At 52.0% G+C, this 25,463-nt stretch overlaps 1 protein-coding gene across 1 annotated transcript in view; it reads right to left on the minus strand.

The window, feature by feature from the left end:
- The window catches only part of GYPC (glycophorin C (Gerbich blood group)), a 45,240-nt gene extending 21,841 nt beyond the window's left edge, over positions 1-23,399 (minus strand). The window contains exon 1 of the mRNA XM_058548780.1: positions 23,187-23,399. Coding sequence (XP_058404763.1) covers positions 23,187-23,223 — 37 coding nt within the window. The 5' untranslated portion in view covers positions 23,224-23,399. The remainder of the gene's footprint in view (positions 1-23,186) is intronic.
- Between the last annotated feature and the right edge of the window lie 2,064 nt (positions 23,400-25,463).

The following is a 25,463-nucleotide window of genomic DNA, read 5'->3' on the forward strand; positions in this document are numbered from 1 at the left end:
GGAACGCTTCTCCTGCTCCGGAGCCGGTGAGGGGCCTGCACCAAGGGGTGCTGCCTTCTCCCCATCCTGGGCAGACGCGTGGTGAGCTCACTATTCTTACGTGTGCAAGGGGATGGTGTGAGAACCTACCTCACAGGGCAGCTCTGAGGATGACAGGAGAGGATGCGTGTAGACGGTGTGGGATGAGCTTATACGTAATACATGTGAGCTGATGCTGGGAGTGATGCTGCTGTGATTTGTTTTCTCTGCTGGAGTAGTGTTCGAGGTGCTAGGAAAGAGAGGGTGCGTTTTGAGCTAAACATTGGAGTGTACTGTGTGGGGCGGTGGTGAAGAGAAGGGCGGATGCACATCAACAAACCGCTCTTTATTAAAATCGTCTTAAAGAGCTTCAAGGGGGTGTCCTGATGCGTGGCGTGGGGAGCGTGGGCTGTGATGCCCGAGAGAGATGGCATGAGTCGTGGCTGCCCGGCGTCTCAGGTGCCTGCGGGCCTCTCCAACCCTCAGCTCACTCATCTGTAGAGAAGGATGCACCTGCATGGCTCCCCGGGGCCGGCGCCCAACACATGAAAGCTCTTCTTATCACCCTTAGTTATTTGAGAATAGTGCCTTCACACACACACACTCACACGCACACACGCTCACACACACACACACACACACACACACGGTTCTTCATGCAGGGTCCCTGGTGGGGAGGTGCAGGCGGCCAGTTCCTGTGACTTGGAGGACAGCGAGTGCTTGTTTATCTTTGGGAATAGTTGGGCTTCCTGAGCACTTCCCCCTGTGCTGTTAACCCTCCTTTGTCCTCTGGGTATCAGGGCAGGAAAGGGGCCTCAGGAAGTCACCAGTTCACCTCCTCACTTTGCATCAGGCAACAGAGCCAGGAAGTTGCCTGCCCCTGGTTCAAGACCCAAATGCTGTCTTTGTGCTCGGGGAGGAAAAGCCATTTCTTTTCATCGCTCCCACCCCACCACCCCTCTGCCCCATCCTCCCACTGTTTTCCTGGCTGATGAAGATACTCTATAAAACATCTCAATCTGTCACCCTGGAACTCTCCTGCTCTGTCTTCCCAGGCCCCTGTTCAGGCCTTGTGATTTATATTTCCTCAACATTAATCTTTTAAAAGCAAAGAAGCCATAAACACATACATAACTCTTCCTCCTGTCAGTTGAAATCCCATGGCACAAATCAATGCCATCTAAATTAAATGTTTCTTTCATAGAAAGTGATAAATGCCCTGGAGACTAATCAAAGAAAGCCAGCAAACTTAGACTTTGTCTCACTTCGGAATTCTGTAGGTGTTGTGGTTCAAGTCCAACAACTGGTCAGTGTCCAGTGACAGCAGGAACAGGGAACTGGCACACTCCTGCTGTTTTAATGCAGCCCATGTAAATAGGATGCTTTGTCCACCTCTCCTCATCAGGGATCTTAGCACTTCAAAAGTGGGTTTGAAATCTAACACAAAATCTTAGGGGCAGAAGGGTTAGTACAAACACAATTTACTATTCTGTCAGACCAGTCTACTAATTTCTTAAGTAAACCAAGTAATAGAGTGAAAACAGAGTTACAAAAAAAGACATTAGCCAGCTGTAGAGTTGGATCTGTTTGAGGGATCAGGATTAGGTGCTCCCAGATAAGCCAGCTGGTCTAAGACAATACAGATTTCAAATAATTTTATCATTTTTAGTGTGAATGATTTTAAATTGAAACAAATGCAATTGTTTTATTTTACACCTTTCAAATAACTATTTTGAATTTTGTTTTGGAAAATATAAAAGCTATGGTTTTGGGAGAAGGAAGGAAAAAAATATGAATGACAAAATCCAGTACATATCTTGAGTTTACTTTCCTCTCTTCCTTTTCCTTGTCTTATTACTTCTTCCACCATCACTACCACATTCAATATCATTAATAAACTTTATTAGTCATCTGCTTAGTGAGTAATGGGCAATGAAGAGTCTTAAAGATTAGGTTGGAGAAGCCAGGTCTTCTCTTGTAGGCAATGATCAGGTGAGAGATTACAGAAAATGTCTCTAGACATTCTGAAGTAGTACAGGGATGGAGAAACTTCTCTTCCAAGTTTACCCTTGATAGCTCTTGAGAGCTACCAAGAAAGGATCAGCAGGACACAATGAGAGACCAACAGAGCTGAGAGTAGTGGACACGAAGGGGAGGCATGGGGTGAGGTGGCACACCTGACAAAGCTGGGAGTCCTGAGGGTTAGAGAGTTTGAGGTTCTGGCAGGAGTACGATTAGAAGTTAATGAAGGAGACATCAGTGAGATGGGAGTGGTAGGAAGGTTATGAATAATGATTTATTATTTTGTACTTAAATATATCCAGTTAGTGAATCACTTCCACAATTAAATTATTTAAGACATTAAAAATTAAGATGTTTCAGATTTTAAAATTTACATAAAAAATAGGCTTTTAACCATTGTGGGAGGCATTCATGAGATAGATGAAGAGGATGAGTAAGAAGGGAATCTCGAAAGCTTCCCTGGGGATGCTTTTTAAGACTAGGAATGCTCCATCTACTCAGAAGTCTATGCAATTGGGGACCTGGCCTGGAACTAAGTGGGTGGGCTCGCTCACAGCAGCAGGAGCCTCTTGCTCCTGGTTCTCAACTCTGGCTGTACGTTAGAATCACATGGAACCATTTAAAAAACACCCATGCCCCGATCCCATCCTCCTACGGTTGCCAGGTAAAATGCAGGACGCCAGTTAAATTTGAATTTCAGATAAACAACAACAAATTTTTTAGTGTAAGTATGTCCCAAATATTGCATGCCTGTTCAGTTCTTTGGTCAAATCACCAGATATCCTGGGAGTTTCCTAGTGGGGACACGTTGGGAGGAGAGCACTGGGGTCTCCCTGCGTGAGACAGAACCATAGGCACAAAGCAACCTGAATCCCATATTGTCTCACGCATTCACATCCTGCCTGTTCCACGTGGGCCCTTGTAGGTCACATGGACCCAATTCTATTTCACACCCTCAGATTCTGGCTCATGCTGTTCCCTCTGCCTCAACTGGCCTTTCCACCTGGCCTATCCCTGGTGGATATTCACACATCAATCCACACAGGTCCAACTCCACCCATGGAGGACGTCTGTTCTGACCTCCCAGTGGTAAGTAACCTCCTGTTACTATGGAAAGACTCATAAAACATGTCAAAAAGACTCCGGTGGGGCAGGGAAGGCTGTGGCATCTTCCTCGTGGTGTCTCGGCATTTTGCAAGGTGGCCAACACACAGTAGGTGGTCATCAAAAGCTCACTGAATGAAAGCTCCTCTCAGTGGTCCAGTGAAATGGAGCAGGAAGAATCACCCAGATAAGGAGTTATGAAAGCATGAGTATGCAGTGATCGCAAAACCAACTGAATGGAGCACCTACTGGGAGCTCGGTGGTGAAAACCATCTCATGCATTTACCTCCCCATGCTGCAGATGACTTTTGCATGCACAAGTCCTTTGGCTCTACTGATTACCAATGACGCTCTGACTGATTCCAGGGAAGAGATCTGAGGGGCTCCTCCTTCCCTCCCCAGACACCAGCTCCTGGTAGCAGCCATCCTGGCTGGCCCTCCTGCCCTCCCCATCAGTCTGCCCTTTCTCCAGCTCTTCAGCATTTGTCACCCTTCGTTGGCTTGTTTCTTGATGTTTCAGCTATAATCCTGGGCCTGGAGCTCAGTCTCCAGCTCAGGGCAGACCACCTGCACGGCCCCGCTTTGAGGACTTCCCAGTCAGGAGCTGCTCCTCCTGGCTGTGCTGCCAACCTTTCCCGTGAGGCCAGGTTTGATGGAGCCGCCACTCCCGCAGGTCATCTGGAGGCAGGCCTCATTTCTCTGAGCCCATCCTGAGGGCCCCTCTGGGTAGCAGCAACTTCCAGGGAAGGCTCCAGTCTCTGGGCCAAGAGTGCCAGGCGGCCCTGCCTGACCCACCCTGCACGGAAGGCTGCTCTCTCTGCCTCGTCTTGGAGGGCGCTTTGGCCTCTGTGTGCATCCATGTACCTAACAGCCTGGGGCAGAGGCAGCCAGGACCTCAGCTGGGCTCATGCAGCTGCTTTTTATGAGTCTGCTGTGTGCTGGGGCTTCGCTTGCATCATCTCTCGCTTGTGATGCTTCCCATTCAGAACCCCCTCTCATGGGACAGTCACAAATCACGAGTACCTCTCAGTTAGCTGAAGTCCTCAAAACAACCTTGCCCAAGGTATTTCCATCCCCACCTTATATATGAAAAGACTGAGGCTCAGAGATATCAGTTCATCAGTTGCCAAGGACAGAGCCAGGATTCAAACCCAGACCTGAGCCCAACGGTCTACTGCTGCCCCCTCCGTCAGCCCCTGGCCCTGCCTCCCAGTGTAGGGCTGAGCCTGGTGAGAGGACCCTGGTGGCCAGTGACGGTCATCTGCGTTCTGTCTATGGAGTCCTGTGTGCTCCTGGCAGAGCACTGGATGCAGTGGCTCTAGGAGGCAGGGACGACCAGCCCACTTTACAGACAGGACAACTAAGGTCAGAGGGGCCAAGTCACCTGCTCAAAAACACAGTCTGCTAACCCAGTCTGTCCTACCTTAAAGACAGGAAGTCTAACAGTGACCTAAGCTTAAAGGAAAAGGAGTTAACTTCTGAAGGCAGAATTTCTGTCTTCAAACGGGGTGTGTGGTGTGTGAGGGGGTGAGCTCTTCAATCTTCTCCAAATCAGAGCTCCTGGGGGAGGGAGGCAGCCTGAGCTTGGGGCCAGCAAACCTGGCTTCAAACCTTATCACACCTCATTAGACCACAAAGCTGACACCTTCCATTTCCTAGTCTCAGCGTCTTACCCATAGAATGGGAACCACAGCACTTGCTCACAGGGAATTCTGAGCGCCTCACACCGCACACGTAATCCCGATGTGCCTGTGGGCGGCACAGCTGCCAGGGCCGTGCCCAGAGCCCTGGGGCCTCTCCAGAGTCCCCTTCTCCATCAATCCCAACTGACCCCCGTCAGGTCCCGTTGCCCGTGGCCACTAGAAGCATGCTTTGGTGTCTAAGAAAGTAAGGAAGCTTCTTGGTCTCACGGCCCCTTTGTCTAAGGGGCTGGTCTGAGAAAGCAGTTGGTGAGCGGCTAGGCACAGGCCCACTTTATCAGCACCAGGCCTTCCCAGCGGGGCAGCAGATCCCGCTGCAGCTGCCTGATAAGAGGCTCGGCTCTGCTGTCTCTACTGCCTGCAGCCTTATCAGAGGCAGGCCACGGAGAAGGAGCCATGTCCATCAGCGTGAATAAAGTGGAGGGAAAAAAGGCCCCCAGAAGAAGTGAAATGCTGGTGCACTCAGACACAGCCACGCGGGCTGGCCGCCTGTGACGCCAAGGTCTGCTCGCCGCTGGTGCAGACGGAGGCACCACGTGCACCCCCACTCAGGAGCGAGCGGGCACCCTCACACACATGGGGTCTGCAGCTCACAGAGACCTGAGCTGAAATCAAAGAGGCTGGTTCTCTGAGGGTGTTGCCGTTCAGGTCTCCTCCGTGTGTGTGTGCATGCGCGTGCACACGTGTTTGGGGCGGGGCAGCCAGTGCTTCAGCATGAAGCCATTTGTCTGTTAACAATGAGGCACATAGAGCACATGGCATCATGGAGAGGAGGATGCTGTCTGCCTGTAGGTGAGCCTGTGCGGGGCAGAGGTTGTGGAAGTGAGTAACACCCAAATTGCAGTGCTGGCTCTGCCATTTGCTACTGGTATGGCCTGGGGACAGTCCTTTTATACATTTTCCAGGACACTCAAGATGCCGACTTGCGTGAGGACGCCGGCCCCTCTGCTAAGCAGGTGTGTAAGAGCACTCTCCTCCCCGGTGGGCACAGGGACAGCCGCCCTAGCTCCCTGCGTAGAGAGAGCTCAGTAGACGCTGACCCTCTCCCTCCCCTCCACTGTGCCAGGCTGCCTGAGGACAGCGAGACGAGAAGGGTGAATGTGCTTGGCATGGGCAAGCGACTCCAAGTGCAAACACGCCTAGGTGGCTGGACTTGGAGCAGGCTGTTAGGTGGAGATGAGAAGTCAGTCCCTTAAGTAGCAACCGGATTCTCATGCCAGGATCACATCATCTGAGGGGAGGAGGCACAGGGTGAGCTCCTGTGCCTGTGTTTAAGTGGCTTTGGTCACTCAACCCGCCTGCTCCCTGGGCTGCTCAGCAGACTACACAGAATGCGTGCAGGTACAAAGCAGATGGACTACCTTCTCAACATCGTCCTGGGTCTTATGAACCCGACCGCCAACGTGACTTGCCTCCAGGAGCGACTTGTGTAATCTGCACCTGACATGGGGGGTGGGGGGACACCGAGGTGGTGGAATCCTGGGTCCTAACCTGTGCTGTCAAGCCTGAGCTGGCCTCTTCACCCCTCTGATTTCGGGGAGGAGGAAGGGCCGGTATTTCTGGGCTGTGCTTTTGTCCTGCCAGGGAAGACTGAGTGAGGCTGGGCAAGGTGCGGGGACTTGCTTCCCCAGGCAGGTGGCACCTTGGACCCCAGGAGCAGTGAGCCCGAGACCACCCTTGTCCACACCGTTCACAGTTCTCTCCTCCACCCCTGCTGGGCCAGACCCTACACCCCAGGGGAGAAGGTGGCTTCTCCGTGCTCTCTGCTGGCTGGTGCCCCGGGGCTTACATGGACCCAGAGCTGCGGGTGAGGGGCTGGTGTACATCCCTCTGGCCCTGTGTGGGGCTCTCTCGTGTGTCTTCAGTCACGCTCCTAGCTGCTCCCCAGGGGTCCCACAGGCCCTGTGGACTGCAGGTGCGGGGAGCTGGGGGACCCGCATTCACACTCATTCCCTGTAGAGCCTGGCATGGTACTGCAGAAAAGCTTCACCCAGAAGATGCAACTAGTAATTTCAAAGAAGCTTCTGAAAGCTGGCCTCTGTGTGTGTGCGTGTGTGTGTGCATGCGCACGCACGTGTGCACACAACTACAGCATCTTTCAGGCAGCTGAGAACAAACTGGGCACCTGGTGAAGTCTCTCTTGCCTCCCCTCCTCCCTGTGTTTCAGATACTCCATAGGAGTTCCCTGCCATCCTCCTCCCTCCCTCTCAGCTCCCACCACATCACGCTTGCCCGGGCCTCACTCTCATCTCTTTACTGGAGCATTAGTGGAGATGCTGAAGGGCTCCTCTCCCAGGGTCACAAGCATTCTAGCAGTGAGTTTGGACCCCAAGACTCAGGAGGATGGTGGAATTCCAGCTGCTACAACAGGTGCTGAGAGACAGTCCCATCGTCTGCCACCTCACCTGTCTGACTTCATCTCCTAGTTACCTCTTCCCACCCTCCTCTCCCAGCCGCACTGGCCTCCTAGCTGTTCCTTGATCATGCCAGGCCTGTTCCTACCTCAGGGCCTTCACACTTGCTGTGTTCTCTGCTGTTACGTCTTCTCTCAGATCTGTTTGGCTCCCTGGCTTCCTTTAGGTCTTTCCTAAACATCACCTCCCTCAAGGAAGACCTTTTGGCCATGCTCTTTTTTTTTTTTTGTGAGGAACATTAGCCCTGAGCTAACATCCAATGCCGATCCTCCTCTTTTTGCTGAGGAAGATTGGCCCTGAGCTAACATCCGTGCCCATCTTCCTCCACTTTATGTGGGATGCCGCCACGGCATGGCTTGACAAGCGGTGCGTCGGTGCGCACCCGGGATCCGAAGCTGCAAACCCCAGGCCTCTGAAGTGGAGCATGCGCACTTACCTGCTGTGCCACTGGGCCGGCCCTGGCCATGCTCTTTGAAATGGCATTCCCTCTCACCCCTCTGCCTTCCCCATCTCTCTTTCTGGCTTGATTGTCCTTCTTAGCACTTAGCACCATCTGAAGCACTGAGCATTCTACCCCTGTGTCTTGTGTCCATCTGTCCTTCCTCACTAGAATGTAAGCTCCTCTTGGGGATTACTGCTGGTTTGTTCACTGTCACATCCCCAGGGCCTCAACCCACACCTGGAACACAGTTGGTGCTCAATTCATGTTCATGGAATGTGACTCCATGGAAGCCACAAGCTTCCTGGTGCAGGTGGCAGAGGCAGAGAACACGGGCGTAGACCCAGGGAGACTATGGTTGAACTCGGGATCCACCACTTGATAACTGGTCAAATGTGGACACACTTCCTCCCCCAAGTCTCCATCTCCAAATCTGGAAAGAGGGGTAGTCTGCCGAGATGGGGAGAGGGTTCAATAAGGGCAGGTGCAATGCACCTGGCCCGACACCTGCCCCATGGAGGGGCATCTCCCCTGGCCTGGGCCCTGGGTGAGCACTGTTTTGGGAAGGGGGTGAGCCCGCTGGGCCTCCAGCTGTGGGTCCCAGGGAGGGCCTGTGTGGTGTGTTGTCCTTTCTCCCACACCTGCGTGGTTGAGGCCAGGACATTCTGCAGGGCAGCAGCAGAGCCCCGAGTGCCGGCAGTTACAGAGCCCGTGACCAGAGAGGGTGAAGATTACAAGAGGGACCCTCCCCTTGGCAGCCTGGGCAGATGAGGCAATGGGAACTAAGGTGCTTCGCGTGTGCCCAGGTCAGCTGGGCCGGGCCTGGGTGGGCCTCCCTGGCTGCTGCCTGGTCCCTGACCTCAGCTGTAGGTCTTTATTCCCTGGCTTCTTGTCCTTCCACGAGGCTCTGGTGTCCCCAGAGAGAGGTGCGATGGGGGCTGGGTGGGCTCTAGGCCTAGAAGTTGTACCATTAGAGACGCTCCTGTTGGTTTAAGTCAGGAGTGAGCACACTTTCTCAATAAACGTAAAGGCTTTGTGGGCCATATGGTCTCTGTTATATTATAACTCTGTCATTGTCGCAAGCAAGCAGCCGTGGACACAGGTAGATGAAGAGGTGCATCTGTGTTCCAATAAAACTTTTATAAAGACAGGCGACAAGGCAAGCTGGATTTGGCAGACGCCTGGTTTGAGTCTCTGTGTCACCGAGTCTCTCTCTTCCCTCTCAGGCTGATATTCACCCAGTGCTCCCGATGCTAGGTCTGGGCCTTCACTATGTCATGTAAGGTACCCGTGGGGCTGGAGCCATTGAGCGGCTGAGCTGCACCTTGAACTCACGTCTGTCGCATGTGAAGCCTATGCTTTCAACCCCTGCGATGCTCAGCTGTTAGAATGCAGGCACATCATCCAGGGCCGTGCCACCTACTACAGATTACAGAGTCGGGGGCAGCCGGGGCTCACTGCGTCCTGAACACCCAGTGAGGTTGTGAGGACACAGGCATTAGGGAGGCCACATGGAGCGAAACTGCTCTCCTGAGGTCATCCTCACTGATCAGTAGCGGAGCCAAGACAACAGCTGGTGAGTGGCACAGGCAGGGTGGGGTCTCTGCTTCAAATCTTGTCTGGGGTCAAGGCCATCTCTGCTGGTGAGGGCTATGGCCTGGGCCTCTCTGACTTGGCTCTGCGTACCTTCTCTGGCCGACTGCACTGACTGGAGAGGCCCTGTCACAGGGGGACTCTCTGGGGAATCCTGAGCCCAGAACAGGGGTCCGAGAACAGGACAAATGGCCTATTCAAGTGGTCACAGCCTGGGGTGTGGCCCAGCGAGGCCAGAGGAGGTCTGGGCAGTGTTCTGCTGCAGTACCAGTGTCCCTGAGTGGACACTGTTGGCTCAGAAGGAGAAATGACAAACTGAGGTAGAGAAGAATGCCTGCACTCCATTCATTTCTCGCTGGGGAGGGCCCCACTCACGGGACCTCAAAGGAGAACCATCGGGACCTTGGGGGCAGCAGGCAGGACAGTGAGAGGTCAGCCTTTTATCTGCCCAGACAGTCACACTTCTGTTCTCACAGCCCAGGGACAAGGGGGGCCAGATATGGACAGGAACTCAGATAATTGTGCCTCCAGGGCGGTGTGACCTCAGAGCCAGCTCTTCCCAAAAGCACCACCCTGGAAACAGGGAGAAAGGGACAGTGAAGGGAGTGAGGCAGAGACCAAAGCCCCAGGAAACAGAGGGCCCAGAAGTGCCCACAGCCTCACAGGGTGTCTCAACTGTGAAGGAAAACCATGGATTTCATCCGCCTTTGACTGCAATGTTCTCAGAGATGTATTTGGACTTTCTCCAGCACTGTGTTTTCTCAGCAATTGACAAACATCATTTAACTCAAATGAGTTGTTTAAAAATAGCATGTTCCAGAAGGTCTTTTCAGAAGCTCTGTGATTCTTAAATAGGAAATGACCTAGCGGTAATCACCAAAGCCTGATATTAATAAATGTAGTTAAAAGCCCATTTCAACCAACTTTCTTTCACTCCTCCTGTGAAAGATAACCTTGCTCTCCTTTAAAACTCCCCATGTCCTATACATACGAATGCTGGTGGCGTGCAGGGATGACAAGATGGTGCCTGGGTTCAGATGATAGCCCTGCCACTCACCGCCCTGGCCTGTGTCCTGAAGATGGGGGTGCCACCCACAGACTGCCTCACAGCAATGGATGATGACTAATGATGAACGAATGCTGCGGGTTGACATGTGCTCAGCACGTGTGACAGGCCAGACAGCCCTGCAGAGAGCGGGTACCACGTACATTTGCACTATTTTTCCTCCTTTTCACATCCTTGCAAGTTGTCTTTACTTAAGTCATTCCCCAGAGTTGGAACATTCTCAACAATCAACATTGATCATTGACAACTTCTTCAAGTACGAAATCTTAATTCCACAAGATAAAACTATATCTGGTTAAGTAGAAATTCATGATAATTTAATATTAGCTACCAATATTAGCTAATATTAGGTATAAATTCACATTTGGGAGGGTTATATTACTTGAAGTTCTTCTTTATATATCTGGATATCTAGCTATTTCCGTGACTAATCACAACATGACACAGGCAATTTGATCTGAACCCTGAATTTGTGTGATAAGAAATTTCTCACTAGGAGGATTGGATATTGTCATGATGTATGTCTTGCTGCCCCAAGAAACACAACAATGCTTTGAAGGCACAGATCTTGCCTTGTACTTTCTTTGTCTCCTCCTTAATCATAGGAAGAAGACAGGACGGATACACCATGACCCTACGTGTTTCCACTGATGAACCGGGAATGTAGATGGTGGTTACTAAACACTTGAGGATAAATTGCTTTCATAATAGAATTTTCCATTCAATTTCCTTTCTAACTTTTCAGATTTTCTTCACAGAATCTGAATGTTCACAAATTTTGATAAGACCTTTTCTCATAGAATTACTTGGAAGGTGATTGACAGGTGGGTGTACATTATAGTCCGGCTAGAGGCTAACATTTGACTACAATGAGAGCATTTTATGGCTTCATGTGATGGAAACAGCTAATACGGAAGGACCTTCTGAGATCCAAGCCTCAAAGTATCATCACTGACAACAGTGACTGGGCATCAGTTAACCATTCCAGAAGGCACGAGGCAGGAGTTTGCAAACTTGGTTACACAAAGCCTCAGTGTCCAGCGATGACTTGAGAGTGAACCATCACAAGGGGCTCTTGCAGTGTGGTCACCAGGCCTGTCACTGCCAACTCAGCTGCATCCGATATGCTTTTATCTCTTTCATATTTCCAGATTTCACCTAAGAATTTATTTTGTAGAAATGTTATTTCTGCTGAAGATAATTGCAATGGAGATTTGTAGTTGTGACATCATTTTTTTTGGTATGCTTTCCAGGGTGGGGATCCCAAGTGGGAAGCCACTTCTTTTGGAGGTTCAAGGATACGTGGCCTTCATTCCAGAGGGGACCAGCACCACTACCCGCACCTGGGCCAGGTGTGGCTGGTGGCCTGGCAGGCCAATTGGCACCGAATGGTGTTTTGACTAGCTTTTCCCTCCAATGTCCTTCTTGCCTCCCAGCAAGGCTGAAGACCCTTTGAAGACAGGGTCTGTGTCCCCTGTGTCTCCCATGCAGACCTTTGTACAGAGAAGCTGCATCAGATGCGATCGTGGTGATCCAAAGGTGGTCCTCTAGATTAAGTCACTAGAAATGGACAGAAAGCTCAAGGCTCATGGCTAGTATCACGTGCTACCCCAGGGGTCCCTAAAGATTCGGGACTTTGAAAAGGACCCCAGATCATGTAATAGGCTGGGAATTAAGAGAGGTGTGTATAAGGGTCAAATCTGGAAACTGGCCCTGAATTTACCTACTGGTACATGATTGCACTGCACAGATAACCTGCCAGAGGGAAGGGTGCCTTATTTAACAGTCTTATTAATAGATTGTTGTCTTTGTTGATAGACTTGGGGTGGATTCAGTGAGGGAAGACATGGAAGAGACAATCCTGAACCAAACCCAAAATAACCAAAACAACTTTGCAGAATTCTCCCAACCTGTCTGCCACATGGGGTTAAAGGGATCTGGCCTGAACATCACACTGACCTTGGGAGAGATCACAGACAGAAGAGGCTTTGAGAAGCAGAACCTACTGGCGATAGTCGAGTGTATCGCAGACATTCTAGACTGAGGCAAAGAGACAGGAACGCTGTCTGAAAAATGATGGCGTAGAAAAAAGTTTCAAAAGCATGCCCAAGGCCAAAGATGCTGTAGGCAGCAGTTCTTACGTTTGTTTCCAGTTATTTCTGGGAGGTCAGTAGGACCCATGGACCAAATGTCTGGGCCAGGGCAAAGCAGATCCCCAAGAGAGCTCCCCTCTGCCTTGAACCTGGGAGTGACACCTGTCTGTCACTGAGGGATGCAAGGAAGTGGTAAGGAGTGTGTGTGTGTGTGTGTGTGTGTGTGTGTGTGTGTAGGGCGGCGGGGGGAGGGCGACAGCTACAGGATATTGTAGGGCCAGCTCTCTCTCTTTGACGGGTAAATAAAGTGAAGCTCAGAGGAGTTAAGTGACTTGTAAGAATCCACACAGCCAGATGTAGTAGATGGAGCAAGACTGGGACGCAGGTCTCTGATGCCTTTGGGAGTGCCCTGTTGGAGCCCCAGAAACTCATTCCTTGGGTTCTTAAGTGGGGGACAGAATGGGTGATGCTGAGGGGCTGTTGCTGGGACTGCAGGGTACTGTCAAAGAGCAAGAGTAGTACCTCTCGAATGGAGAAAGGAAACAGGTCTGACAGTGCCTAGCAGAGTATAACAAACAGCGCAGTGACGGGCCCACGGCCTGTGATATTTCAACAAAAGACAAAGCTGCCAGCCCAGGGGCAGTTCTGTGGGGGCGGCATTCCAGGAATTGGCCAGGAATTGGTGGAGGCATTATGCTCTCCCAGTGCCCTTGCGGTGACCCTGAGGGGCAGCTGCCCACTGCTTCCCCGGGGGAAGTAGGAACTGTGTGTGGGTTGGCCTCGGCTGGCAGGGCTCGCACGGTCACAACCCGGCCTCATGCACCACCATGAGCATTCCATTAGCAGCTGCTGGGTCACCAGGTGGGGAGGGCAGAGCCAGCACCAGCGGCCGGTGGTTTGGTGGATAGAGAAAGGCCTTTTATTCTGAGGCGGGGAGAATGACCTCAGGGCTGCATGGAGCTGAGCAGAAGGGCAGTGGGTTGTGGGCGACTCCCTCCTAGCACGGCGGGCTGCCGCGTCCCAGAGGTGGAGGGATGCATGTGGCTCAGAGCTGGGCAGCGTCAGTGACCACGGTGAGGCTAGGGGGAAGTAACCTCTTTGAACCTCAGTTTCCATATTTCTAAACTGGAATTAATAATATCTACATCCACATAACGTCTTCAGGATAAAACGAAGTCCCACGTGTACCCTGGCCAGGCGTGGAGTAGGACAGAGTGGGCTCGCTGAGCGCTCTTCCCCGCCCTGCCTCTTAGTGCCTGTGCGGAGGTCCACCTCATCCCCTCTGTGCCCCGATCTGGAGGCATCAGTGCAACCCCAGCAGGCTCTTCATGGCTCTCCTCTGGCCCCTCCCTGGTGGCCTCTTTACTCTGAGGTCCCCACCTTTATCTCTGCCCAGATCTCCCTGAACTGCCTTCCAGCTGTCACCTGGCTGTCCTGTGTGTATCTGAAAGTCACCTCTGCTCTAGAGAGAATCTTCCAACATCCTTCCTCTTGGTCTTGTATATATATTTCTACGATGAACCATGAATTGCTTCTGTAGTAATGAAACAGGGCAAAGAAAACATTTTTAAACTTTTAAGTGAAGAGCAGCCTAATTTCGTGGCTTGAAAAGCCAAGAGAGTAAGAGAAATGAGACAGAGACAGAGATAGAGACAGAGTGAGGCCTGCGTATCCTCAAGCGTTTCCTTCTGGCTCTGTGAGTCTTCCCAGGGCAGAGGTAAAGGGCAGGAGCAGAAGCAGCCACTGCAGCTGCTCAGCCCCGGGGGTCCTGCAGTGTTGGGCAGGACGGGGGAGTGTGAGGATTTGAAGGGGACAGGCATGCAGAGGGCGGAGTGCTGCGAGCAGGGCAGAGCCGGGCAGGGAGAACGGTAGTGCGGGGACCAGCGGTCACTCAGCCCCTCAGCCTAGGATGGGCTGAGCCAGGGCCGCAGTGTGACCTTCATGGGCTTAGGTGTTTTGCGTTCGTGGGTCCCTTCTCCCGTAAAACATTAAAAATTGTTTTTTATAGTGACATTGTTATAAAAACAAATAGGATATTTAGTCTTAAAAGTTCATTTTTTCCTTTTGATTTTAAAAGAAATAGACATTTTTGTGGATCTCTAAGAGCACAGTGGGCCCTAGGCACTGTGCCTAATGTGCAAGTCGGCCCTGGCTAAGCCCCTCCTAGAAAAGCCTGCTGTAGGAGAGCGAGAGTGTGAGGCTCGGCTGTGGCTCTCTGCAAGTCACAGGGCCTCCTTGAGTTTCAGTATCATCACATGCAAAATGGAGATAAAAATACCTCCTCTGGGGCTGCCAGAGGCTGAGATGAGATAACTTCTGCGGAGTTTCTATGCTCTGAGTCAGGAAGACAGTCACAAAGAGGAGAGTGAGTCAAGATAATTTAAGGAATTTGTAGAAAAGGGAAAAAAAAAGAGATGTGAAATTTTAAGAAAAGGAGCTACTCAGGATTTCCAGCCATAGCTGACATTAATTTCACTAAAAGGAGAACTTTTGCAGAAGCTGAAGGAGGGCGATCCAATGACAAGTCCCTCCAGAGCAGGACCTGGAAGCATGGAGGGTCAGCTTCCCTGAGGGACCTCGGGCCTGGGGTGCAGCTGCGGACGGGGGGGGAGCCCTCCCAGGAGAGAGGGGAGCCCTCCCAGGAGAAAGGGGAGCCCAGGCTCTACAGAGCACCTGAGAGTCCCGGCTGACCGCGGTCCAGGGCAGCATCAGGGCAGAGACAGAAGCAGCTGCTGAGAGGAGGCATGGAAAGTAGGAGCATGAGGGCTGGGTGAGAGGGAGGGGCCCCACACGCACCCGGGTTAGGGTGCACGAGAGCGCTGCAGGCTGGGGGGTCAGTGGGCTGAGCCAAAGGAGCTCAGAGGCCACTGCAGGCCACCTTATGCAGGGGGCAGGGCCTTACATAGGGTTGGGACAGGATTCAAGTGAATACGAGGACTGACAGCACTCTCTGTGTAGATCAGGCTTTGTCTACCCTGGTTGGACCTTCACATCCATCCATCCATCCATTCACCCGTTCACTCATTCAAAAGTGTTTGTCAAGAGCCTACTGTTCTCCGTGGAGAACAAGACAGCCGAGACCCCTGTTATTAAGAGGCTGGTGTTTAGGTGAGGCTCGGGGAGTGAGGATGGTCCTCCTAGGGTGCATGTGAGGAAACTGAGCTGCAGAGGGTGAAGGTTTGCTCAGTCCCACAGCTAGTGTGGAGGCCACGGGCAGGGCCCGCACCTGTTCTTCGGGCTGCTCTCCTCCATACCTTGCCTTCTCTGATAAAACCCTGAAGGAGCAGACCGTTGGAGGCAGCTCCCACAGGTCGGCAGGGAACAGCCTCCCAGAGCTACTGCGAGGGCGGCCTCCCGCCAGGTCTGAGGGCCTTGCCCGGGCTCTGGGCAGCCGCGCCACCTTGTCCTCGGGTACTATTTTCAGAGGCAGATGGCGAGACAGAGACAAGACTGGAATGGAGAGGGAGGGAGCTGGGCAGCGAGGAGGAGCGGGCACTCATTAGGACACTGAGCACTGGGCAAGGGGCAATGATTAACACGTACAGGCAGGATGCTAGGAGTTTTCTCTCTGATAATACATTTAATCCTCAAACAAACTCCTAGGGTAGAAATGGTTATTATTCCCCCTTACCTGATCAAGACTAGCTATCGAATTTGTGGGGAGGCCCAGTGCAAAATGAAAATGTGGGGCCCCTTGTTCAAAAATTAAGACTTCCAAGACAGCAACAGCGGAGCATTAAACCGCATAAGCGTGGGGCCGTCGGAGGGGGGGCCCCGCGTGGCTGCACAGGTGCTGGACCGCGTCCTGTGCTGGACGACAAGCCGAGCTGCAGAGAGGCCAGCGACGCGTGCAAGGCCGCAGCCAGGTCAGAGCAGGGCCACATTCACGCCCAAATCCTCGGACTCGAACGCTGGTGTTCTAACTGCTTCGGCACTAGCAAATTGATGCAAAGTGAATTTGGGCTAAATGGTTTAAAAAAAGTACCAAAGGGGAACCTGAACTTGAAGCCTCTGCTTGCTAAAGGCTGTGTGGAAGGGTCTAGCAAGAGCGTTTGGTGAGCACCTGGAGAGAAAGTGGTACTTCACAGCCAGGAGACTCTGCTGTCCGAGGAATACAGAAGTCACAGATGGAGGCCCAACAGAAGAGGCCGGGAGGCACAACTGCTTTGTCTGGAAAACCATAATTTCCTTCACTTTAAGACCCTGCTGAGAATACACGTGCCCACAGCTACTGAGGAAATGTGAGGATTCTCCACTCCAGGGTCCAAAGGGGAAACGGCAGTGCTGCAGCCCAGAGTCACCTGACCCCTCACAAAAACGTGCACTGTGTGCAGGAGAAGTGGGTGCAAGGGGTGCTGGCTGTGTCCTCTGCAGGTGACGTGCCAGTCGGCAGCATCACGTCCAATAACGCTCCTCCTTTAGGGTGTGATGGGCACAGGGAGATAATGGCAGCCTTGCCCGGGGATGGCCCCTCATGAGTGCCCTGAAATGCAAGCTGCCTTCCCTCAGAGACCTGGAAGGGGCCAGGGGTGTGTCCACTGGGCCCCAAATAGCATGTTGGCCACAATATTTTGGCAATAAGAGAAGGGAGGTGTGCCTTTAACCTACAGAAGCAGTTTGCTAGAGAACCAGAGACAAGAGAGAATGTAACAAAGTGTTACCAGAGTTATCAATCATAGTTATTTTAAATTCCCAGTCTAATTTCAACAGCTGGTTCCCATGCTTGTTCTGTCTCTTCAAATTGTGGGGTTTTTTTTGCCTTTTAGTATGCTTTGTAGCTTTTTTTGACACCCAGACATGATATACTGATGTACTGGGTAGAAGGAACTACTGTGATGTGCGGGTGAGGTGTGGGGGAGGGGAAGCACCCTACAGTCTTAGGGTTAGGCCTATATCTTTTAGTGAGCCTGTGCCTCTGGGCTGTGAACTTCACAGTGTTTCTCAGTTTTGTTTCCTCTCCCTAAGTAGGTGGGACAGGATGGCTAGAGTGGGCTGGAGTTGTTCCCCTCTCCCCCAGTCAGGTCAGTTGCTGTTAGTGCCATTGAGTCAATTCCGACTCCTAGTGACCCAGTGAACAGCAGAGCAGAACCCTGTCTGGTCTTTTGGGCCATCCTCTCACCTTCCTGCGCTGTATCAGACAATGCTCTGCTGCTACTTAGAGTTTTCATAGCCAATTTTTCCAGAAAAAAGGACCTGGCTGGCCAGGTCCTTCTTCCTAGTCTGTCTAGACTGGAAGGTCTGCTGAAACCTGTCCATCATGGGTGACTCTGCTGGTATTTGAAATACCGGTGGCACAGCTTTCAGCATCACAGCAACAAGCAGCTGCCACAGTCTGGCAACCCACAGACGGTGGTGTGGTTCCCTGACCGGGAAACGAACCCAGGCCTCAGCAGGGAGAGCACTGAACCTTAACCACTAGACCAGCAGGGCTGGCTCCCAGGTCAGTTAGGCTCTGATAATACCACAGCAGATTAGGCTCTGGTTAACTAGTTTCCCCTGAGGGCAGACCTTGTGAAGAACAGGTGCCCTGGAGTATTTCAAAATGGTTCCTTTTCCCCTCCCCCTGCTGGAAGCTCTAGGAGGTGAATCTCACAATATTGTGACCCCTCTACGACTGGGTCCCCTGGAGTTTTCAACTTTCAGAGTTGTCCACACTGAGCTTCCAGCAGTTTGTCAATTGTAAAGAGTTATTAATAAGAGGTGGTGAAGACGTTGGGCCAGGAGAAAGGGCAGGGCTTCAGAGCTAGGCAGGTGGGCAGCAAGTCCTGCTCTGCAGCTCTCTGCCGGGCAAGGTAGGCCCGTCTGCCCAAGCCCAGTGGCTCGTCTGTGAAGTGGTGATAACGGCACAGGCTTTCCAGTGGCTGTGAGGGAGGGCGAGGGGGAGTCACATAAAGTCCCTGCTGACCCCGCCCACCCATGATGGAATCCAGTGTCTTGGGCCCAGGCTCTAGCTGTCATGAGAGGAAACCAGCGCTTGTCAGCATGGCCATTGGCTAAGATTTTGCGCACTAACATTTGCTATGGGAGAATGTACAAAAACTAAAATCTCTAACAACTAAGAGCAGAAGCCAGCATTCCCTCAGCAGTTCAGATTATATAATGATCTGAAGAAAACCCTGGGCAAAGATGAGGGGAGGGAAGTAGGGGAAAGGAGGGCAAAGGGAGGGAGACTATGAAACTCTAATCAATGCTAGAGTGGGAAGGAGAGCTAGGTGGTGATTGCTGGGGCCCGTCAGCTGCGTTCTTAGAATTTGTTTTGTTTTGACTTTCTGTCCATTTCAATTTATTAATTACTGGCCTCCACACATATGCCAAGTTCTGGTCTAGGAGCTATTGAGCATATAATTTTTAAAAGGCCTTTGGAATGGACATAGGCCTGGGAGCGTTGACCTTTGGGTCATGTGTGCAGTCATCTGTTCATTTCAGTCACTCACTGAGCATCTCTCTGTGCCAGGCCCCGAGTGCAGGCAGGTGGGGTTATGGAGTCCCTTGGGAGGTCAAAATTTCTGCAAGGGGATGGACTCAGGAATCTCCTGGGGCTTCAGTGTCCATGGTTCAAAACGCCAGGGTGGGTGGTTTTCTGGTGTTTCAGGGAGGGCCTAGAGAGGTGGGAGTGCATAAACTGGGCCTTAACTGTCAAGCCAGTGGGAGCCAGGCAGACAACGTGTGTGCGCGCGCACGTGTGTGTGTGTGTGTGTGTGTGTGTGTGTGGAGGAGGGGTACCCAGAGAGCCCAGGGTCCTGAAGTGGGCACTTGTGAGGGTGAAGCTGGAGAGTCAGGGCAGTCCGGGCATGAGCAGGGGCCCTGAGAGAAGGCTCTAGGGAACGGCCTGGGCTGGCTGTGGAAGAGAGGGTGGAGGGCAGCAGCTGGGTCAGGCCTGACCACAGAAAAGGGAGTGGTTATGGGCATCGGTGCACTGAGGCTGGACCACAGGCCTGGCTGAAGAGCTGTGGGACGATTGGCAGGTTCTGAGTGTCTGTGCTGCATGCAGTCCCTCTGTGTGCAAGGCTGCAGCAGCGATGCCCCGGGCCCAGCTCCCAAGGTGGCCGGGTGGCAGAACCCCTGCCTAGCACATGAGCGGCAGACCCACAGGCACCCTAACGGCCCCCTCAGGTTGGCCTCTGCTGGTTCTGGGGTCTGACAGCCTGTGTTCACAGCCTGGGGAGGTTGTCCCCCCAGCCTCCAGTGTTTCATCTGGAAACAGCTAAGAAAATGCCTAGGAGAGCAGGCTGCAGAGGGGTGACCCACGTAGGGCGTTACCACAGCGCTTCGCATAGAGGTACTGATGTCGGTGTGTAGTTACATCATCAAAAGCAAAAACAGCAGCTGTCTGCATGGGAGACTCAGGAAATTACCAGCACCCTCAGGCTGGGTTTGCTTTGATAAATTCTGTTAACAACAGCCAGAGATACCAGGCCCTTATCCTCTTGTTTATCACATGATGCCTGTGAAGTAGCTATCACTCCCACTTACAGATGAGAAAACCGAGGCTCTGAGGGATTTTGTACCTCCTCACAGTCAGTCAGTGCTGGAGATGGGATCAAACCCAGATCTGACTCCACAGCACGTGGGGGGGCTCTGGTCCATGCTCTGCCTCCAGCTGCCAGAAGAGGGAGGACCTATTAGTAACTTCTGGGGCAAGTTTCCTCCTTGGGGTAGGGGACCTGAAAGGAAATGCGCAAAGGCCAAAACAGGTCCTTCCCAGAAAAAGAAATACAATGTCTTACCGAGGTCTGAAAACCTGGGCAGCCTCACCCATAATTACAAAGGCACATGCAAAAGTGACACATGTTTTACTCATCAGATTGGCCAAGATAAAAACTACACTGTGTGGGTGAGGATGTGGGGAAATAGCGACTTTCATTGGCTACAGGTGAATGTTAGAAATTCATGTGACCTTTTGGAGAAGAATTTTTCAGTATCTACTAACATTTTAAACGTACACACTCTTTGTCCCTGAAATTAAATTCTAGGGAGGAGTTTATCCTAAAAGTACGCAAATACATGCACGTAAAACCCTACTTACAAAGGCTGTCACGGCAGCACTGTGTCTGGTTAAAAAAAATCAAAGACTGTACATAACCTAAATGTCCATTTGTGGAGGAATTGGTTAAATAAAATAACCAATTCATTCATATATTAACACAGTTCATACTACGCAGTCCTGGGAATGAGTCAGTCTATATATGGTGTTAAGGTATAATGAACTATTATTAATTCTTCATTCATTGTTCAAATTTGTTTGTTTGGTTTTTAGATTTTGCTTGTTGGGCCCATTGTGTGGCTCAGTCTCTGGAGGGTGTTTTGGTCCAGGCCTCAGAGGGGCTCTGATATACATATCTGCCACCCACAGAGGCAGACTGACTTGACTTGCCAACCTTCCACCGCTGCTGAGGGACCTCTTCCTACTCACCGTAATGGACTCATGTGCTCCCCCTGCAAAGACAGAATGCCTCTTACCCCGCACTCCTCTGTTTCCCAGGGCACACTGCAAATCCCCAGAGAGAACTGTCCAACCATGGGCAGCCTTGTAAAGGTCCAGCTGCTGACTGGGCCAATGCCATGTGACTCCTGACACCACTGATATCTGGAGGGGTTGAGCAATGGCTGAGATGAAATTTCACTGGCACTTAATGCAATCCTTTCTGCTTCTGCCAGAAGTGGCAAATTCTATATAAAGCTGCCAGACCTGGCTATCTCCCCACTGAGCATTGACCCCTTCTATCCAAGGGCAAGGCTGTGGATTTCTGCACATGACTCATTCGCAATAACTGTGGCATTCAGGCTATGGAAGTTGGCTAAGCCCAGCTGGGTACGGCAGGCCTCGCCAGGCGGGAGCTTCGGGTTCTCTCCATTCTAACCTCTGGCTCTGAGGAGCAGTGATGTAAACTGAGACAGGATATAGACACATCCTGCCTGAGTTAGCAGCAAGGAATAGGGCCCCACGGTTCTCCCACAGCCGAGATCCTGCCATAAATCAAGTCCTAAGGCCAATGCGGAATGGTATGCAAGTAAGGGCTGCGTCCCCATCAGTCCCGGAAGGGAAGTGTTCGCAGTCATTGGTCGAGGTCTGAAACTTGAATCCTGGAGAACTGCTGGGTGGGGTGGGTTGGGAGGCAGGGACAAGGCTCTGGGGTGAGCTAGCCTGTCCTCTCCAGACAGAGGAATGGCTGCAGGCCCGCACTTCCTCAGCGCCTGAACTGGAATGATTACAGCGGCTTCGTCTCCTCAACCCTGGCCCCGATACACACACACACACACAAGCTCACTAGTGTCTGATTCACACACACTCACTTACGGACACACACGCATGTAAACACTAATGCACATGAGCCCACAGATCCAGTCTCAGGTAAAACGAAAATAAAGATGCCTGACATTTATCAAGTGCTTAGTATGTGTCAAATCTCTGCACTAAGCCATTTATATGCACTTAATTTTCACGACCCAAAGAGCAATATCCTACCGTTCCCTTTTTACAGATGATGAAACTGGAGATAAGAGAGGCTGGCTTGCCTGGGCTCCTTGGCTAACGCGTGGCACGCAAGATCCCAATGCAGGCAGCTAGTCCCTGGCTCCCAGGACTCCAGTTTGTGCACACCCAGACTGAGCTGAGCACCCTCACGGGCACACATGTGGCCGTGTACACACAGAGGCACATAGCACACAAAAACAGTCCTCCCCACACTCATCCATGCTCAAGTTCGCTCAGTAAGGCCTCACAGCCACCTGGATTTTAAAGACATAAACCACTGGAGGGGCCGGCCGTGGCGTAGTGGTTGGGTTCCCGCGTTGCGCTTCGGCGGCCTGCGGTTCCCGGTTCGGATCCCGGGCACGGACCTACTCACTGCTCTCAGGCCATGCTGAGGTGGCGTCCCACATAGAGGAGCTACAACTATGCTACACAACTATGTACTGGGGCTTTGGGGAGAAAAAAGAAAAAGGAAGATTGGCAACAGATGTTAGCGCGGGCCAATCTTCCTCAAAAAAAAAAAAAACACTGGGCGTCTCCAATACTCATATCATTATCATATTAATTACTTAACATGATTACATTATAGACTCAAACTGTCTCCTCGCTGACAGTTTCTAATGATCAGACCTAGCCTGGGTGGGGCTAAGAAAGATAAACATTCTTTTTTTTTTTTAAATAAAATTTTAGTTTTTTATTGCAAAAGCCCAGTGGCGGAGGAGGGCGGCGGAGGCCCAGCAATGTTTCTGAAAATCTTACAAAGAATCTCAGGGTATATGATTTCCTGTCAGCAAGAAAACCACGTGCCCTTTTAAAATGAAAGAAAACAGGCCGTGAGAATCTCAAACCCCAAACGGTCAGGCGAGCTGACCCCTCCAACATCGGCGTGTCCCTCCTGCAGGCGACGGGGCAGCAAGCTGGGACGGGAGCCCCCGAGTTCACTGAGTCGCCTCCAAGTTCCCCGCCGGGCCCGGAGCACAGCTGGCGGGATGCGCTCCCAAGCTGTCTGCGCGCTGCCTCCCCCCCGAGCCGCGCCGGCGCCACCCTCTGCGGGGAAAGTTCTCGCCGCAGACGCATCCCGACCACCGCACAAAGAAAGGGAACGGAGCGGCCGCCAACGGGCCCGGGCTCCGGCCGGGGCCCCGCGCGGCCCGAGGGGGCCGGCTCCTCTCGTCCAGCGGAGGCCCGGCGCGGGCCCTTGCCCCCGGGGCCCCGGCCGGCGTCTGTGCCGCCCCCCACGGCGGACCCCCACGGCGGGTACTCACCGGGGCCGGGCGGCGGCGTGCCGGTGGGGGTGCTCATCGCCGGCGGTGCGGGGCGCGGCCCGGGCCAGGCCAAGGGGACGGGCGGAGGGTGGCGAGGGTCGCCCGCCGCTCCTGACCCTCAGCAGCGGCAGGAAGCGGCACCTGTGTCACACTCCTCCGCGCGGCCCGAGGGGAGGGGCCCCGGCCCCAGATAGGCAGACCTCATGTCTGTTTTTCTGCAGACTTGGCTGGTGGGGTTCCCACCCTTTCTGTTTTTTTTTTTTTTTAAGCACACGCCCGCCCACTTGTGAACTCTTCTGCGCGCCAACTTTCCTGCGCAAGAATCACATTTTTCTAACCCCGTTTCTGTTTCTATCTGCAACTACCAGACAGGGAGGTTGTGGTTGAGAATTCCCCCGTGTGTGGACTGAAAAACTCCCAGATGTGACATGGTGGCCTGCCCCAGCACTGTGGGGGACCCTGACCAAATAGGGACAGAGCTGCGTTTGAATCTTGGCTGGCTGCTCTGCCACTCACAGCCGTGTGCTTCTCAGAGCCGCTGGGCGTCTGTGGCCTGCGAAGAGTTCCTGCCTCGCTGGCCCCTCAGGGGCGCTGTCCCAATGCACGGGCGAATGTTTGGGACAGATTCTTAGAAAAAGGGATTGCTGGACATGTGATTTATTTGGATCCCCTTTGTCTGAGGATTCTAGACATAGTGGAGTCTGTGGAGAATTCACTTTACTTAGACAATTAAAAACTGGACATGGACTTTGACACTCTGGTTAGTTAAATGGAGTCTCCACAAGTCACCCACAAAAAATGTTATATGTAGCATTATATGTGGCCCTTCCCCCTGACCCCAGAAAGGCAGAGAGCTTGAGACCGTGTCACCCTTGTTTTAAATCCCAGCCCAAGAAGTCACCCTGTCCTTCTCATGTCTGATGTCTGATCCTTCCTGTGGGATTTCCATTGTTGTTTACTCGAGGGCTCTCCAATGCAGCTCTGTGCCCCTCCTCCACCTTCTCCCATTAAGGTTGCTCTGCTGCAATCCCAGGGCACCATTCCAGCTGTCTGCACATGAGTACCATCCACGTTGGACACAACTCGGGGCTGCCCCCTGGAGGTGTGCAATGCAGATGCCTTGCTCAGTTCTACTGAGCCTGGACCACCTGCAGGCGTGGTTCTTAGGGCTGCCTGTTTGACACAGTGGGAAAGTTTTCATGATTCTCTTTAGTTAGGTAATGAAGAAGGCCACTGCTTATAATCAAACCTCTATGCTCAACATGTTCATGCTGACTTGAATTGAACTACTCACAGAATGCCTTTGGCCAGGTGTCAAAACTTTTGAGTCTCAGTTTCCTCAGCTAGAAAATGGAGACAAGAACACTAACGTTCCAGAGTTTTACTGAAGTAGTGTCTGTAAAATAACAGAGACGGAAAAGGCCTTTAATAGAAGCTAGCCATGATTACTGTAACATTCTGTGTTGTAATACCTTAGGTGGGCGATCCTATCCCCTGTGTTAAGAGTTCATAAATAAAACAACTTCAGGGATCTGAAATGCAGCTGGAGAGCTGGAATGAGGCCAAGCGACCTGCCAGGGAACCAAAGAACAAGTCCCGAAGTCATTGCGCTTCACTTAGGGGAGGACTTCTCGGAGGCTTGCTTGGAGCCAACCGGCCTTTAGACATAATCATAACAGCCTCAGTTGTGTCATTTCTCAGGGTAGGACAGGTTAAAAGCACTAAAATGTGACAAGAATTCCTTACAGAAAGGAAGCCAGAAAACTAACTAAACAACAAAGGTGGAAAGCCGGCCGCACCATGGAGGTCAGACACAGGAACAAAGCAGTATTTACTATACAACTAGAGCATCTCAGCTCCAGGCGTCAGCAGCAGGCGTGACTGTGTCACCGACTAGGTGCCTCCAGAAAATCAGTGGTAGGATTGGAAGCAATAAACTGTTTTTTCAAGTTGTTTCTTTTCCTTTTGTGTTAAGGAGATGTAACCACCAGCCATCCTGAAACTGACCAAGCCAGGATGTAACCACCAACCACCCTGAAACTGACTAAGCCTTACCACAAGAGCTGTGCCCATGACCTTTGCCTTACCTTTAATGCAAAGATCTCTCCAGGAGGAGAGTAGACCTCATTATGTGGAAGGATGTTCTCCAGTTGAGCCTGTGCAAGCCAATACCTGCCTCTCCCTTTCGAATATTCATTCCCCAACCAAATAAAAGTTCCTGCTTTCCTTTGTTAGGGGATGCCATGACTTTGGAAATGATTCCTCATAGCCTCCTAT

Source organism: Diceros bicornis, chromosome 10 (genome assembly GCF_020826845.1).
Source record: "Diceros bicornis minor isolate mBicDic1 chromosome 10, mDicBic1.mat.cur, whole genome shotgun sequence".
In the NCBI taxonomy this organism is placed as follows: Eukaryota; Metazoa; Chordata; class Mammalia; order Perissodactyla; family Rhinocerotidae; genus Diceros; species Diceros bicornis.